This window comes from Schistosoma mansoni, chromosome 1 (assembly GCF_000237925.1).
Source record: "Schistosoma mansoni strain Puerto Rico chromosome 1, complete genome".
NCBI lineage: Eukaryota > Metazoa > Platyhelminthes > Trematoda > Strigeidida > Schistosomatidae > Schistosoma > Schistosoma mansoni.
The window spans coordinates 5448098-5464300 of record NC_031495.1 but is presented as its reverse complement, the minus strand read 5'-3'; the positions used below and the strand labels follow the sequence as shown (position 1 = coordinate 5464300).

Sequence of the window (16203 nt, the reverse complement as noted above, 5' to 3'; positions counted from 1 at the left end):
TATTCCCAAAGTTGTTAGAAATTCAATTAGAAATATGTGAATTATCACGACAAACCATATTTGTTACAATAACACGATAAATCCGATAGGAAGTTGGTTGATTAGAAACTTTTGTCTCACAATGATTCTGGGTTTCATTTAACTCTGGACTGTTATGTGACATGCGAGTCATTTCATCGAATTTTTCCCCCTTACGGCACTCGAAATTTTTATGCTTCACATGGTCCAGCAGTACTTGTTTGAGAGTTGCATAAGGGAGTGAAATCGATTTGTCTGGAAATTCCAATGTTTTTATTAGGCTGTATGCTTCTTTTCCGATGAATGTGAAGAAAAGGGGCCACAATATTGAAATCCTCATCATCTTCCTTGGTCATAGCCCAGATTTTGAACCTCTCCATGCAATCCTCAAAAGCACTAAGATCTGAATGTACGTCCAACCGTTCGATCACAGGCTTCATTGCGACGTCAATGTGATATTATGAGTATTTAAATTATGGTATAAACTAGTAGTCCCAGAAACAACACAACTGGATCAATAAGTATTAGACAAGCCAGAACGATTGTACCGTATTAGGAATTCAAAATCAGGCAGTCACCCATACAAAAGAATCATTGTTTCATGCAAACACCACACTTTTCCTCAGCACAAATCTATTCTTTGGAAGACCTTAGCAACAACCAATTACTGGTACCGTAGGACGAGTATGTATAGATAATGATGTGACTTCCTAGTATTGTCTAATTGATCATCAGGTCAAATCATCGCAAGTCTATTTAGTTTTTAATAACAATTATTAATTAGTTAATAATAATCAAAGTAATTATTCGAAAAACAAGCAGTCGCTACGTAGCAAAATATATAAAAGGAGAGGAAAGAACTAATGAAATATTTTAATGAATGGTCGGTAGTATAATAGTTATGTAAGAGTCAAGAGACGAGTGTTGAGAATAAGCAAAATACAAAAATACAAAATGGAATGAATACGAAAATTGCTTACCAAAGTTCTATAATTACGAAGTATGTCAATTATTAAAGTAACATGGATAAGTGTACTAATACTGACCTAGACAGAAACATCACAAACACACTGGAAGGTATTTATGATATTCAGTACCTTCATTAATGCTTGGATTTTGAAGTCAGAATTTGGTGAAGTTGTGAAAAAACTTCAGGGCACTTAGAAAAGGAATCAATGACTACAAGTGCATAGTATTTGCCAAGGAATGGACCTTAATAGTGTGCATGAATTTTCTGTCAGGCCTGAGATGATACTGGCCATGGAAACCATTTCGATGGCTGACTTTTCAGCCTGTGGCATTTTTCGCAATGTTTTTCTGTGCGACATATATCTGCATTTATCTCTGACCACCAACATGTGGGCTTTGCCAAGGACTTCATTTTGTCAACACCTATGTGTCCACCACGAAGAACTTCAAGGACAGATTTGAGTACTGAAGGAGGAATAACAACACTATCATTTAGAGACAAAATGCAATCAGGAGTAGTGGACAACTTATCCCACTTTGAATAATAGACAGTAAATCTACGTTTCAGATTAGCATTCCAACCTTTCCGTATAGTACTGAGTATACACCCAAAGTATTCACTATTTTCTCTAGTGAGATCTGAATGTCTCACCGGTAAGGTTGCACTAACAAACAGTCTGAAGTATTAACAGGTCCATCTTGCAATGATTGTTGAGAAATGCAGTCAACGTGTAGAATGTGTTTGGCACTCCCGTGCTGAACTAAATATTTATAGGCACTCAAAGCAATACTCTATCGTTGAATCATATCAGCTGAGGAACGTGTTAAATATTTTTCAGGGTGACAAATAAACCTTAAAGCTTCATGATCAGTAACAATCGTAAACGTCTTTCCAAATAGATATCTATGGAGTCTTTCAACAGCCCAAAACACAGCTAATACTTCTCGCTGAGTTTGTGAATAACCTTGTTCAGTTACAGTACGTCTGCATGAAACGCAGATAACTGGTCTACTTTCCTGCTCCAAAACTACACCGATACCCACAAGTGATGCATCATCAACAATATGAGAATGCACACTGAGTGAGTAAGTTGAAAGGACAGCATCACTTTGAAGAAACTTTAGCAGACTTCATGAGCATGACTCTTGTTCCTCACCCCATAAGAATGAATTGGATGTCAAAATATTGAATAAACAGTTGGCACGACAAGAAAAATTGGGAATAAAGCGAGAATAGTATTAAAGAGCGCCCATTAGTGAACGTAGCTCTGTAGGATTTTTCGGAGACGGTGCGTTTGTCAGTGGAGCTAGTCGTTTCATACCTGGTCTCAAACCATTACCATCAACCAGATATCTGAGACTTTCGAAACTAGATACACAAAACGAACACCTTTTTGGATTCACTGTAATATTCTTCTCGATTAAACGACTCAATAAAGCAATAAGTCTCTGGTTATGAACTATTTTATGAGTACCATGAACGATGCGATCATCTTCATGAACTTAAACACCTTCTAGATCACTGACTACCTCATCCATCACTTCCTGAAATATGGCTGGAGCACAAGTTGAACCAAATGGAAGGAAGTTGTATTTGAGCAGATCAAAATGAGTGTTAATTGGTGTCAAAATAGGTGAAGATTGATCTAAAGGGATTTGGAGATAAGCATCTTTTAAGTGAACTTCCGAAAACACTTTAAAACCATGAAGTCGATTTAGGATATCTGCATCCTCCATCGTCGTGCATGTTTGCTTCAACAAACGGGCGTCCAGTGTTAATCTATTGTCACCGCATAATCTAGGTGTCTTGCCATTCGACTTCAATAGAGTAGCAATAGGTGTGCCCCATGCTGAAAACTGAGTCGGTTCAATTATACCCTTCACACACAAATCGTTCAATGTCTTATGTACTGTCTGTCGAAGATTATGAGGAATTATTCAATTGTTAAAAAAGATGTATCACCCTGTACCTGAATTTTATGAGCTAAGTTTTCATACTTCAACTGCATTCAGCACATGCAGCTATCGATTTTTACGTAAAGCATCAGAATTTTCTTTGTGAACTAGTAGAGACAACTGCATCTTAAGCCTTTTCAATTTTTCCAAACCCTAACGCTAACTAAAAATCCACAAGGTATGTATGAAGAATTATCATCTCTTATTAGCAATTCACAACATCCTAAGTCTAAGTTCTTGAATGAAATAATGAACCCTGTACTGCCTGTGTCCACAATAAAGTCATGAAATGAACCAGGGGATGTATATAATCGCTTTTGAATACGAGCATTCTTTTTCGAAACTTTGGATAGAGATAAATGGTCACTAGGAACACTGAATTACCACGATCTAAGTTACAAGGTATAGTAATACTTGAAGCAAGGCGAATAGTAGTTTGTGGAAATGACAGTATTTCTAAATTTCATAGTGAGCGCGTTGAAAAAAAGAGACAACTGTTAATGATAAGCAAGTGTAAATTCAAGAAAAGTGTGTTGTTTAAGCTATGAATTGGATGAATGAAGTTTCATATTGTGAAGCAAAAATTTAAATTTGCCGGTTATCATTGGGCGATTTCTTTCCGTTGTCAACGCACCAATAGGGTAGCATTCATCCGACCTACAGGTGCGCACTCATATCCATGGGCATGAAATAATATTGTCATATGGCTGCTTAGAGTTTATTTACCCGTCAATGTTGTTGTTAAGCATATCGATATATTCTTCGAGTTCAATCCTATTTTATCGTCCTAATTATTGAAGGTAAGTTATGACTGCATCATCATCAAAGATGTCTCGTTAGGCAGTTGTGTTACGTCAGATTATTACTCATTCCATTTGCTAACGGACCTTATCACTGACGATCGCAATTACTATAAATTTTGTTTTTTGGATATGTGCGCACTTATCAATTGTCAAAGAGCTTCCTCTAAAAAATCCAAAGCTAAAATATTTAATTATTTCTGCAAAGAGTTATCGGGTGTACTTGAATGTGATCCTGATACCATTGGGAGGGCAGATGTCACTTTTGTTGTTGGTCAAAATATTTATCATGGAAACCAAAAAACAATTTCCATATTGAGTGAGGAGCTGAAAAAATGCTTTCAGTCGGAGAGTGGGGACGTTGACTACACCTCTACACATGGTTGCATACTGAAAGTGACTAAATCAAAGTCTTCGTCTTCAGTCAAGGTGTTTATTGATGCATCTGCGGACGTTTTCGAAGCGGTATTAAATTATATGCTTACTTTAAGGTAAGTCCTGTTTATGGGAATCAGGCTTTTCTGGTCGTTGTTTGTTTTTAGCAACCGTCCTAGTAATCTGTGCTAATCGCTTCACTTGACTTGTTGTAATAAAATTATTAATAATGCTAGAGGTTTATGGCATGTTTTTAATTTCCATAAAATAATGGTTTTGTCTCACCATTGATATTCAATGTAAATGTTTGATATGCAATGTAGTTTTGAACAAATCTACTCTCACGTTCGTCATTTCAGGGGACTACCTGAACTAAAGTACTGAATATATGTTCAGCATTCTTTGAAATTGCCTGAATTTTGGATGTATTTCACCTAGTGTTTTCAGCATAAACGGTTTAGCACATTTATGTAACATTGAGATGGTTAGGAAATTCGGGTTTATTTCATCTCTAAGATGTTAAATTTAATGAACAACGGGAAGTTTATGTAAATTTTCTGTTATACGCAGCAGTACGTTTCTGTAGTTTAAAATATCTAGTTTTTCACTGAGTGGAAGTATTTGAATTGTTAAGACGAAAACACAAACATTTAAATCACATTCTTTCACATACACTAAATTATGAACGCTGTCTATTAGTGGAAGCAATTTAGTTGTCGAGTTCTCCGAATTTTAAAAGTCATTGTAGAGGTTAAGTTTTGTGATCTGGTGCTAAAAGATCAGGTCAGTCAGTCAGTCAGTTACAACGTAGAACTTCGTATGTACGTACACCAGTTCGAGCTGCCATACCACATTATCACAGAGATGCAGTTGTTGATTCAAATCCCATAGTGGTAGAAGTAGTAAGAGTATAAGTATGTGAAAGATTAGGGTTTGAAGATGCTATTGAAGGAGTATAATACAATGAAGTAAATTTGGAAAGAGAAAAAGGATAGGGATGTGAAGAATTCAGAAGATTACTGGCTTCTAGTAATTAGGTACAAAATAAAACCTTTTGCGCATAAAAGGCACTTCATGCTATCTAGCAGTCACCGGCATCATCATTATGTTATATTCATTTAGAATCACATGCCGATTTTATAAAATCAAACACATTTGTGGGGAGAAAGCTTTCGTTTTTTCTAGTAGAGTGGGTTCCGGTACTCAAGTTGAGAAATAAAAGGCGACAAGAAAGATTTAATCAGTGACTTCTGGGTTGCATCGTTCGTAGTATGTTTTTTTCCGTCATAGATAAAGATTTTTGTAGGATTCCACTAGTCCCATGCTTCTTCCTGTACCACCAAATCCTACAGTCAAAATATTGAGTGAATTATTTAAACATTGTCTCAAATATCATCGTATAGTAATGCTTTTTTCTCGTCCATGTATTTGTTGTGCTGTGAAAAGGTTTAATTGTTTGAACCGTTACAGTAATAGAACCTAGGCTGATGCAATTTCATTCCCATGCCATTAGAAATATAGTTAATTCACATTTAAGGGTGGTTTTTGTTGGCAATTATTTATATCTCTATATTATTATTCAATAAAGCATATTTTTTTAGTAACTAGTTTTTAATATACTGTACCTTTGCTTATCAGACACTGATCCGGTTTATCCCCATGTGATCAAGTACTTAATTTCACATGGAGTAACTATATCAACTAGCGGTAGTTAGTGCTTTCTAGTCTGTCAACAATAATTTATCTACTCCTATTGTCATCGTAGCTTCCTAATTTAAAATTTTTCCACTTCTACTAGGCTTACTGTGCCCGAAGAACTAATACCACACGTTTACTTCTTGTCAAAATGTCTACAGATCAAAACGTTGGAGACAACGTGCATCGAGTTTTTGATTCACAATTTATCAATCAACAGTGTTGGGGGTAAGATTTAAGAAAACACTAATTACTGGAAGGTTGTTTTTTCCAACTAATATTATTTGAAAATGCTAGATTTTCTTGTTTGGCTCTACTTTAATTTCAGATCCGTTTCATTTGTTAAACTTTTGGATATCATTGACTTCTTGTAGATAGGCAATATTAAAAATGGTTATTTGAGAGGATTCATCACTCCATTTACTACCTACAGTTCAAATTTATCATACTAACTTAATATTGTGTTGGTAGATGTTTTTGATAGTGTTGGTCCTAGTCTTCATTTACACAACGTAGGACCTAGCATAAATCGTCACTTTTTTAATACTCTAAACACAGTAAAAAGTTGATAAGTTAGAAAGTGGACAAATCGAAATAGCAGTAATATAAATGGTATCGTATGTCTAAACATACAGAATATTGTTGACTAATAACTAGTGAAACTGGGGAATAAAGAATTTAATGATATGAAGAATCAAGATTTGGAAGAAAAAGGAAGTGGAAACATGTGACAGTTGTAAATCTTATCAACTAAGGTTTCCAGTTAAAGGTTATGATTGTCGCCAGAACTCCATTCAAAACTTCTGAACCTTCCAACTCCGCTCTAAACAGCAGCCAGTGACTTTATCTCTTGATTTTGATTGGGACGTATACAGACATAAGATGATATTCTATGTAAACATTACCCTGAACGTCAGTATAAAATGAGGAACTGGTAAAGAACAATTCCAAGTATCAGCAGTCGAATAAAGCCAGCACATGTGGGGTTTTAGAATTTTGTCTAATTAAATATGATGAAAAAGTAAATATATTAATGAATTAGTAACTTATTAGAACATAGGCTCAAACTCTGCTGAGTCTCATCGTTTATCAGGTGCACCAAAACGATTGGAACTCCCGTACAATATATGTTACTTCATCAATACAATATTCCACACTAGTTCTCCTCAGTATTCGGGTTGTCATCTTTGTAGATTTTTCACAACATGTTTTCTTTACTTAAAGTTTCGTTACTTGTTTTTTCTGTTATTAACTATAATAAAACTCATTTAGGTATATATTACTATGGATATGCCTACCAGATCTTCAAAATTATTAAAAAACGTATACCCGGAGTCTGCTAGGTCAACCTCATAGCGTTTTTTCATCTTGTTTTATAGAGTAGAAGAAAGTCTTTACTTGAGGACTTGACGTAAATCATCAGAAAACTTTCCAAATGTTGGTACATAAGTAGTGGCTATTATTATAATCTCGACATTTTAATCACTGTTTTAAAGACTAAATTGTCAAATTATATTTTTACAACTATTGGCAACCTGGAATAAGTCATTTAAGTAATCGTTCCCTGTTTGTGTATGCATTGAATAGCAACTAAACAAAAGGTCTGTCACTCATGTATTTAGGCATCTCTGTAACCGAGAAATAACATATTGGCGATTATAATGTCTTGCATAACGTAGTTATGTAATGTCTGAAAAGTCCGGACACTATTCTGTAAGCGACCAAAATCTCAATTGATCTCACTGTTTTAGCGGTAGTTTACTGGTTAAGGCGTTCGACTTTCACCCACTAGGCTACAGGTTTGAGCTTCGCTCCACCTACTCCGTTTTGGGATACTGGGTAGTATCATTAGCCCTCACACTTAGTGTGTGGCTCATACCGAAGTATCTGGTGAATGAGTCAACTCACTATTAACAAGTCAGTAGACACATTGAATGAAATATGGGTATTTAATATATCTGTATGCTACTACAAAACAAGTTCATTAGTGTGTCATACGTGGAACACAAAGTGCATACTTTGTACCAAAAGGAACTCATAGTGATTTCAAGAATTTTGCGATCAGCATAAAAATATACGAATCTGAAGTAAACCTTTTAAAAATGTTTGATATTATAACTTGTTTTTAATGTTTTGTCTTACATCCTACTTTTTCTTGTACAGTTCTGTGTCGCTTTATTCAGTTCAGTGGGGTCTATCAAAATAGTAATGAATTTGCTACAAGTCCCAAATCTTATCCTCCAGAAATGTATTTAACAAAAACATTACACCAATACTTGTTAACGGAAGCAGATGCCATCGCTTGTTCTCAAACAGGAGTTCTTAGTGCTCGTTTGATAGTAAACCTTACAGGCAATTTTGATTCATCAGATCATCAGAATGAAATTCAAGAACCTTCCAATGAATATTTAGCATTCGGAGTTTTGCGATGGGCATTCGAAAAATTATTAACAGGCGAAAGATTGGCAAGGGCGGGAAGTGAAGATAATGTTTGTTCGGACGATGAAGAAAGTGACGGGAATAGTAGCAATCCTGCCGTTGGAAACTCTAATGGATCACGTCGTAAGCGAGCGGGTAGTCAATTTCAGTTTTTGGCCCAAAAAAATTTACTGAGTGGAATTCGTTCAAAATGTGGTACATCAGTTCAGTATAGTCATGCTTCAGATGATAATGATGATAGCGATGATCTAAATGCAGAAATTAAAGCCGAGGAATGTGGTTCAGTTTCAGACACTCTGGATTCACTACGTTATTGTAGTACACAGGATATACGAGTAAGTTTTAATTGTAAAATATTTTATCTTTTAAGATATTGTATATCCTACATTTATTTTCCCACATAATTGTAAAACACCAATAACCTTTTTCCCAAATAACCCACTGTTGTTTAAGTATTCACCTAAATACCTACGCTGTAGTAGGGAAATTTGTAAAATATGGTTGCTATAAATAAAAAATTAAATGAAACTGAATATAGTTAACTGAGATGGATTTTCAGCATTGTTTATGTGTGCTACCATTTTTCCTGAAACATTTGCTTTATCAGTGAGGTTCTGACAGTGAGAAATAAGTCATTTGAAACTACTTGTCTAGTGAACTTGTATATATGGTTAGGTCATACGTTAAATATACCGGATAGTTGTATAGTAGACGCTACAGAATAATCATTTCATGGTATGAGACCATTACTTGGTGTTGTATATTAGTGTTAGCTTGAGCTACGTTTCAGGATACAGGCTTTTTATCAGGGTAAGTTAGATTAGCGTTGGATTGGATATTAGGATGTATTAGTTTGAACTAGAGATAATCTACATGTATGTTGTTCAGTTGGACCATTGTATTTTATCGTTTGCCTTTACACAGTGTATGCGCTTGTGGATTTATGTTTCATTCGTGAGATGCACTACAAGAACAAATAAATAGAGTGCCAATTTAATGAATGACATAGTACATTGTATAACCATTAAGCAACTAAATTATGTCTATGTATTACGTTTATCATAAACTTTTGGTTAACCCATGAACTTATCATTAGACTTACTATTCCTGATTTCTGGACAGTCTATTACCCATAGTCTTCCATATTCACAGCCACTTTTGTATAATTATGTTCTTCATTTTACAATGTGGTGCGGTCAGTTATGTATGTATATAAACTACGTCTATTTGAAGTAGTAATGTAGTAGAGGCTTGTTGCTGACTTTTGGACTCAAAGGCAGAGCATAGAGAGAAGCTTGCAAATAGTGGTCCAATAGGAATCAAGAATAATCGTGCTGGTAGGATGTGTAATTGTCCAAGTCAGAGAAATTAAGCACTATTCTGATTGGTGGCCCGTAACATAATTTTGACCAGCAGATAATGGACACAACATGTATCCTGCTTATTACCTCTCCAACTCCTTTGTTTTCCATGTCTTTAATATCTCTTCCTTACACCAGTGTACAGTGTGATACGTTCACCAATACACGTCTACTCCATATCGTTAGTTTCAGTGATTGACAGGTTGACTAGATTAATTTAGTTCGGTTTAGTAAAGTCACTCCTACTTGGTAACCACCTCTCGCTTTTTGTTAATTGGTGGAGATGACCATTAGTGTGTGTTTATGAAAGCTAAGCTTTTCTAAATCACAATGACATCCGTTTCTTTTTTCCCTGTGTATTCTCCTGTTACTTGTTCCTTTGTAAGCTTATATTATTTACAAACGACATATAGATGATGAATTTTGAATTCATGTGTTTCTTATTTCTATATTTATCAGATTTCGGTCGATATAAATGATTTACCTTTGAGTAGAGAAGAAAATGGAATGAGTAACATATCTCAGGTGAGAAGTAAGATTCCTGTTACTTTGTTAAAATCGCTATCATTCGATGTATTGATTGAAGTATGGTAGTATTAATAGCAGTATACATCAATACAACTATTTACTGCAAAGTTCTTTGTAGGATAAACCTTGTTAATTTAATTAAATATCTTTCATAAATGCAGGTTATTCCAAAAAAAATTTCAGTATATTTCATAAGATATTTAATTCATCGTCAAGTTCACTTATTGTACCTTGGAAATTGACATTGACCAACTGTATTTACTGATGATTCCTAAACCAAATCCTCATGTAAAACAATGTTATAGCTTTCTTTTAAATTTATCAATTTTGCTGTACTTATTTATAGGCACGAATATACTTGAGTTCGATTATGTTTGTTACAATAAGATCTATATGATAATTAAATTTCGTTAATTGTTTCCTTAAATCCCTAGTTAAGAGTAATTTGTTTCATTACTCATTTTTCATTATGGTGCTATAAATCGGCTATCGGGATCATCAACATCTTGATGTTAATGCTTTAATATGCAACTGATCTGTTTTCAAGTTTCATAGTTTGCTGATTTCAAGCTGAAGTTTGTTGTATTGATTGTATATTATCAGATCATCTAGACCATTTGTTTGACTTGACTAGAAAAGATACTTATTAAGAAAGAGATTGATTTAATAAAATGCACACATCTACTATGGCATATTAGTATCCTATCTTAATGTCCCACTTTTCTTATGTTTTCTTATCCATCATTACCTTACCTAATCTCATTTAGTTAAAAAAATAATAAAGTAATTCCATTGAAATCACGAACCAATCAAAGTTAGACAACTATTGGAAACCTGGAGGCAATGGACTGACATATCATCTTAGTGTGGGACTCCCCAGGTTATTGAACTTTGATCGGTTTATGATTTCAATGAAATTCAGTAATCTCCATAACCCTATACTACTGATAATAAAGTTATTGTTTTTGTCACAATATCAACTGCTATGAAACTTTATCTAGAATGAGAAAGATTAGTGCATTTATAGGTCTAAATGTTTTGCTAAATCAATATATCTGTTAAAATATGTTTTTACTTCATTCCTTCCCCTCTTTGGTCGTCGTGATTTTATGAAGATTTTTAATTTCGCTTCCAGGTTTGAATGACGGTTCATCAGTGCCACTAACAAAATGACACTTTTCATAGAGTATTTCATGTTGTACAAATAAGGTCCTCAGTATATTATGACTTAACACTGATACATGTAATATGGTTAACGTTTTTTTTAAAGAGTCGGCTAAGCTTGCAATTTCTCATATTTTGACTTGTATGTAAAACCGATGTTTATTTAAACACATAAACATTGGTACAAGGAGGCTTCGAATATATATATATATATATATATATATATATATATATATATATATATATATATATTGCTGGCTTCCAAGAATTGATCATAAAATTCTTCTAGTAATTCGTTTTACAAGACACACACTATATAGTCTACCAATGTATTCTACTTTATAAACAATTCACTGCGTTCAATTGCATTCCTAGAGTATTCCAAGACACACTTTAGAGCTGAACGTATATGTTTTAGTCGTAGGTGAGCTGTCGTATATCTGACAACCAAAAGAAGGTATACTGCTCATCTGCTTGCTCTATTATACCTTACAGCTGTGAAACGTGGTATTGAAGAGTAGAGGACATCCGTAGGTAACTAGTCTTTGAAGCATTACTCATGGTGAAACAACAGAGTAACCAATGCTAAGGTCAGACTTAGGGGCCTTGATGAGGATGGCATATCGTTTGATAAGATCTTTTTATGAATGGTTCAACGGTCGCTGAAAAATTGATTCATTTCAAAAACAAACAACTGAACCTCGATATTAGTTTATTAGTCACTCCGCCTGTAGCTCCTCCAGGGGCTACTGCCGGTCCCAAGCCCGGGTAAAGGAGGAGGGTTGGGCATGGGGTTAGCGACCCCATCCCGTAGAAAATCAACTCGCTAAAAAAACGCTAACCAGAAAAAATCATTCAAACCATTCAATCTCTGCCCTGGGAGTAGAAGGAAAAATGATGTCTCATGATGAAAGCCGAGTTCCTTCGGAAGTCATGAGGCCGATGCACCTTCTTACAACCAGAGCGACAATTTTTATAGGTACATGGAATGTCCGGACAATGTGGGAGACCGGCAGAGTCTTCCAAATTTCTGCGGAAATGAGGAAATACAACCTGGAAGTGCTTGGAATCAGTGAAACACATTGGACGCAGGTTGGACAACAACGACTGTCTTCAGGGGAACTTCTGTTATACTCCGGTCATGAAGAAGAAAATGCCCCACATACACAAGGAGTGGCACTGATGCTGTCCAGAAAAGCACAAAATGCACTTATAGGATGGGAATCTCATGGACCGAGGATCATCAAAGCCTCCTTCAAAACAAAGAGAGAGGGCATTACAATGAACATCATCCAATGCTATGCGCCGACCAACGACTACGATGAAGACGCTAAAGACCAATTCTACGATAGGCTGCAGTCGATCTTCGAGAAGTGCCCAACCAAGGTCCTGACCATTCTAATGGGAGATTTCAATGCCAAGGTTGGAAAGAACAACACTGGATACGAAGACGTCATGGGACAACATGGACTGGGAGGAAGGAACGAAAACGGTGAGAGATTTGCAAACCTATGTGCCTTCAATAAACTGGTCATAGGTGGCACCATATTCCCACACAAAAACATACACAAAGCCACTTGGATTTCACCGGATCACACTACACAAAATCAAATCGACCATGTCTGCATCAACAAAAAGTTCAGGAGGACGATGGAGGATGTGAGAACCAGAAGAGGAGCTGATATAGCATCCGATCACCATTTGCTGGTCGCCAAGATGAAACTAAAACTCAAGAAGCACTGGACAATGGCGCGGACAACATCACAAAAGTTTAACACGGCCTTTCTTCGAGATGCTGACAAACTCAACGAATTTAACATAGCCCTCAGCAACAGATTCGAGGCCTTTCATGACCTACTCAATGGAGAGGGAACCACCATAGAGAGCAGCTGGAAAGGTACCAAGGAGGCAATCGTTTCAACATGTCAGGAGGTTCTGGGCCAAAAGAAGCACCATCACAAGGAATGGATCACTGTTGGTACACTGGATAAAATTGAAGCAAGGAGGAACAAGAAGGTAGCAATCAATATCAGCCGAACCAGAGCGGAAAAAGCCAAGGCACAAGCCGAATACACAGAGGCAAACAAGCAAGTGAAGAGGAGCATCAGAACCGACAAACGTAAATATGTGGAAGATTTAGCGATGACAGCGGAAAAGGCTGCAAGAGAGGGAAACATGAGACAACTGTATGATACAACAAAGAAACTTGCTGGAAATTACCGTCAACCAGAAAGACCAGTGAAAAGCAAGGAAGGCAAAGTAATCACCGACATTGAAGAACAATGAAATAGGTGGGTAGAACACTTCAAAGAACTCTTGAATCGACCAGCTCCACTGAACCCACCCAACATCGAAGCAGCACCCACAGACCTCCCAATCGATGTTGGCCCACCAACAGTTGTAGAGATCAGCATGGCCATTAGACAAATCAAGAGCGGCAAAGCAGCGGGATCAGACAACATCCCGGCAGAGGCACTGAAAGCAAATGTAGCAGCAACTGCCAAGATACTCCACATCCTCTTCAGTAAGATTTGGGACGAAGAACAAGTACCAACAGACTGGAAAGAAGGACTTCTCATCAAGATACCAAAGAAAGGCGATCTCAGCAAGTGCGATAACTACACGGGAATCACTCTTCTCTCAATACCAGGAAAAGTCTTCAACAGAGTATTGTTAAACAGGATGAAGGATTCCGTGGACGCTCAACTTCGAGATCAACAAGCTGGATTTCGTAAGGATAGATCGTGCACAGATCAAATCGCAACTCTACGTATCATTGTGGAACAATCAATCGAATGGAATTCATCACTCTACATCAACTTCATCGACTACGAGAAGGCATTTGATAGCGTGGACAGGACACTATGGAAGCTTCTTCGACACTACGGCGTGCCTGAGAAGATAGTCAACATCATACGGAACTCCTATGATGGACTAAACTGCCAAATCGTCCACGGAGGACAACTCACCGACTCGTTCGAGGTAAAGACCGGTGTTAGGCAAGGTTGCCTACTCTCACCCTTTCTCTTTCTCCTGGTGATCGACTGGATTATGAAGACGTCAACATCTGGAGGAATGCACGGGATACAGTGGACAGGCAGGATGCAACTTGACGATTTAGACTTCGCGGATGATCTGGCTCTTCTATCACAAACGCAACAACAAATGCAGGAGAAAACGACCAGTGTAGCAGCAGCCTCAGCAGCAGTAGGTCTCAATATAAACAAAGGGAAAAGCAGGACTCTCCGATACAATACAATATGCACCAATCCAATTACACTTGACGGAGAAGCTTTGGAGGATGTGGAAACCTTTACATATCTCGGAAGCATCATTGATGAACACGGTGGATCAGATGCAGATGTGAGGGCGCGGATCGGCAAAGCAAGAGCAGCATACCTACAGCTGAAAAACATCTGGAGCTCAAAACAATTGTCAACCAACACCAAGGTTAGAATTTTCAATACAAATGTCAAGACAGTTCTTCTGTATGGGGCAGAGACGTGGAGAACTACGAAAGCCATTATCCAGAAGATACAAGTGTTTATTAACAGCTGTCTACGCAAGATACTTCGGATCCGATGGCCAGACACTATCAGCAACAAGTTACTGTGGGAGACAACAAACCAGATTCCAGCGGAGGAAGAAATCAGGAAGAAGCGCTGGAAGTGGATAGGACACACGTTGAGGAAATCACCTAATTGTGTCACAAGACAAGCCCTCACATGGAATCCTGAAGGTCGAAGGAGAAGAGGAAGACCAAAGAACACATTACGCCGAGAAATAGAGACAGACATGAGAAGAATGAACAAGAACTGGAAAGAACTAGAAAAGAAGGCCCAGGACAGAGTGGGTTGGAGAAAGCTGGTCGGCGGCCTATGCTCCATTGGGAGTAACAGGCGTAAGTAAGTAAGTAAGTATGTTTTCTGTTCTTCATGTGATTATTGTAGACTTCGTTTTCGTTTTTTTTAAGTGTTGCATATCAGGTGAGCTCATGTTTATAAATTAGGTGTATACGTTAAAGGAACATCTGTAAAATATGTTATGCTTTCAGACTGGATAATTTTCGGTCGATATATATATATATATATATAGTATCCCTGTCTACGATTTCGTTCTTTTTTTCAATGCTTGTATTGGTTTCCATGCTATTAGAGATGATAACACACTCATATTTACGTCCATACCATCCATACATATCCAGATGTACACATTATATATGTCTACGATTAATAATTGTAGTGTAGTATCAATCCTTTTTTCTTCTATGGTAAAGTAACTACGTAAGCTATTTGTTATTGTGTAAAAAACACACTAAAATCTCTCATTGTTATCAGTCTTTCACATGTGTTATCTCCTGTAATATTATTGTCAATCTCGTTTTTTTTTTATCTCTGAGGGAAGTAAACTGCAGACTAGTCTCTTGTTGTTGTTGGACATAGAAAACAACTAAATGATGCTGTAGTTAACTAATTGATGATACAAAACACGTTTTTGGGCTGGAAGAAAAAAATCGAAACTCGTCACATGTGTTTAAAAAGCGATAACATTAACTAATCGATTCACGGTCAAAAAGACGTACTCTATTTTGGTTGGTGGTAGTGTAGACTCATTTCTTGACTAATTGCTTGTTTTCTTCGTTGGCACTTTTTCCACCTACCTATAAGTAGAGAATCCAGTTAGTTGTTTGAATTGTAGTATTTGTGATTGTTATTGAGATCATGATCTGCTCAAGTTAGACAACTACTAAAAACCAGGAAGCACTAAACAGCTGTTTTGTCCTAGTGTGATTCCTTCACAATGCGCATCCGCGGTCCCATCAATGTGAATCGAAACTGTTACATTCAGGTTTTGCAGACAGCTCATAACCTTCGGGCCACTGATTCGAAATGCAGTGG

At 36.7% G+C, this 16203-nt stretch overlaps 1 protein-coding gene across 1 annotated transcript; it reads left to right on the top strand.

The window, feature by feature from the left end:
- Window positions 1–3875: 3875 nt before the first annotated feature.
- Window positions 3876–10207, top strand: Smp_209010 (hypothetical protein; the record flags this gene model as incomplete). The annotated part of the gene is made up of 4 exons (XM_018793060.1): window positions 3876–4234; window positions 5917–6041; window positions 7977–8587; window positions 10073–10207. The coding sequence occupies 4 exons, from the start codon at window positions 3876–3878 to the stop codon at window positions 10205–10207; spliced, it is 1230 nt and encodes a 409-aa protein (XP_018647610.1).
- Window positions 10208–16203: the final 5996 nt, after the last annotated feature.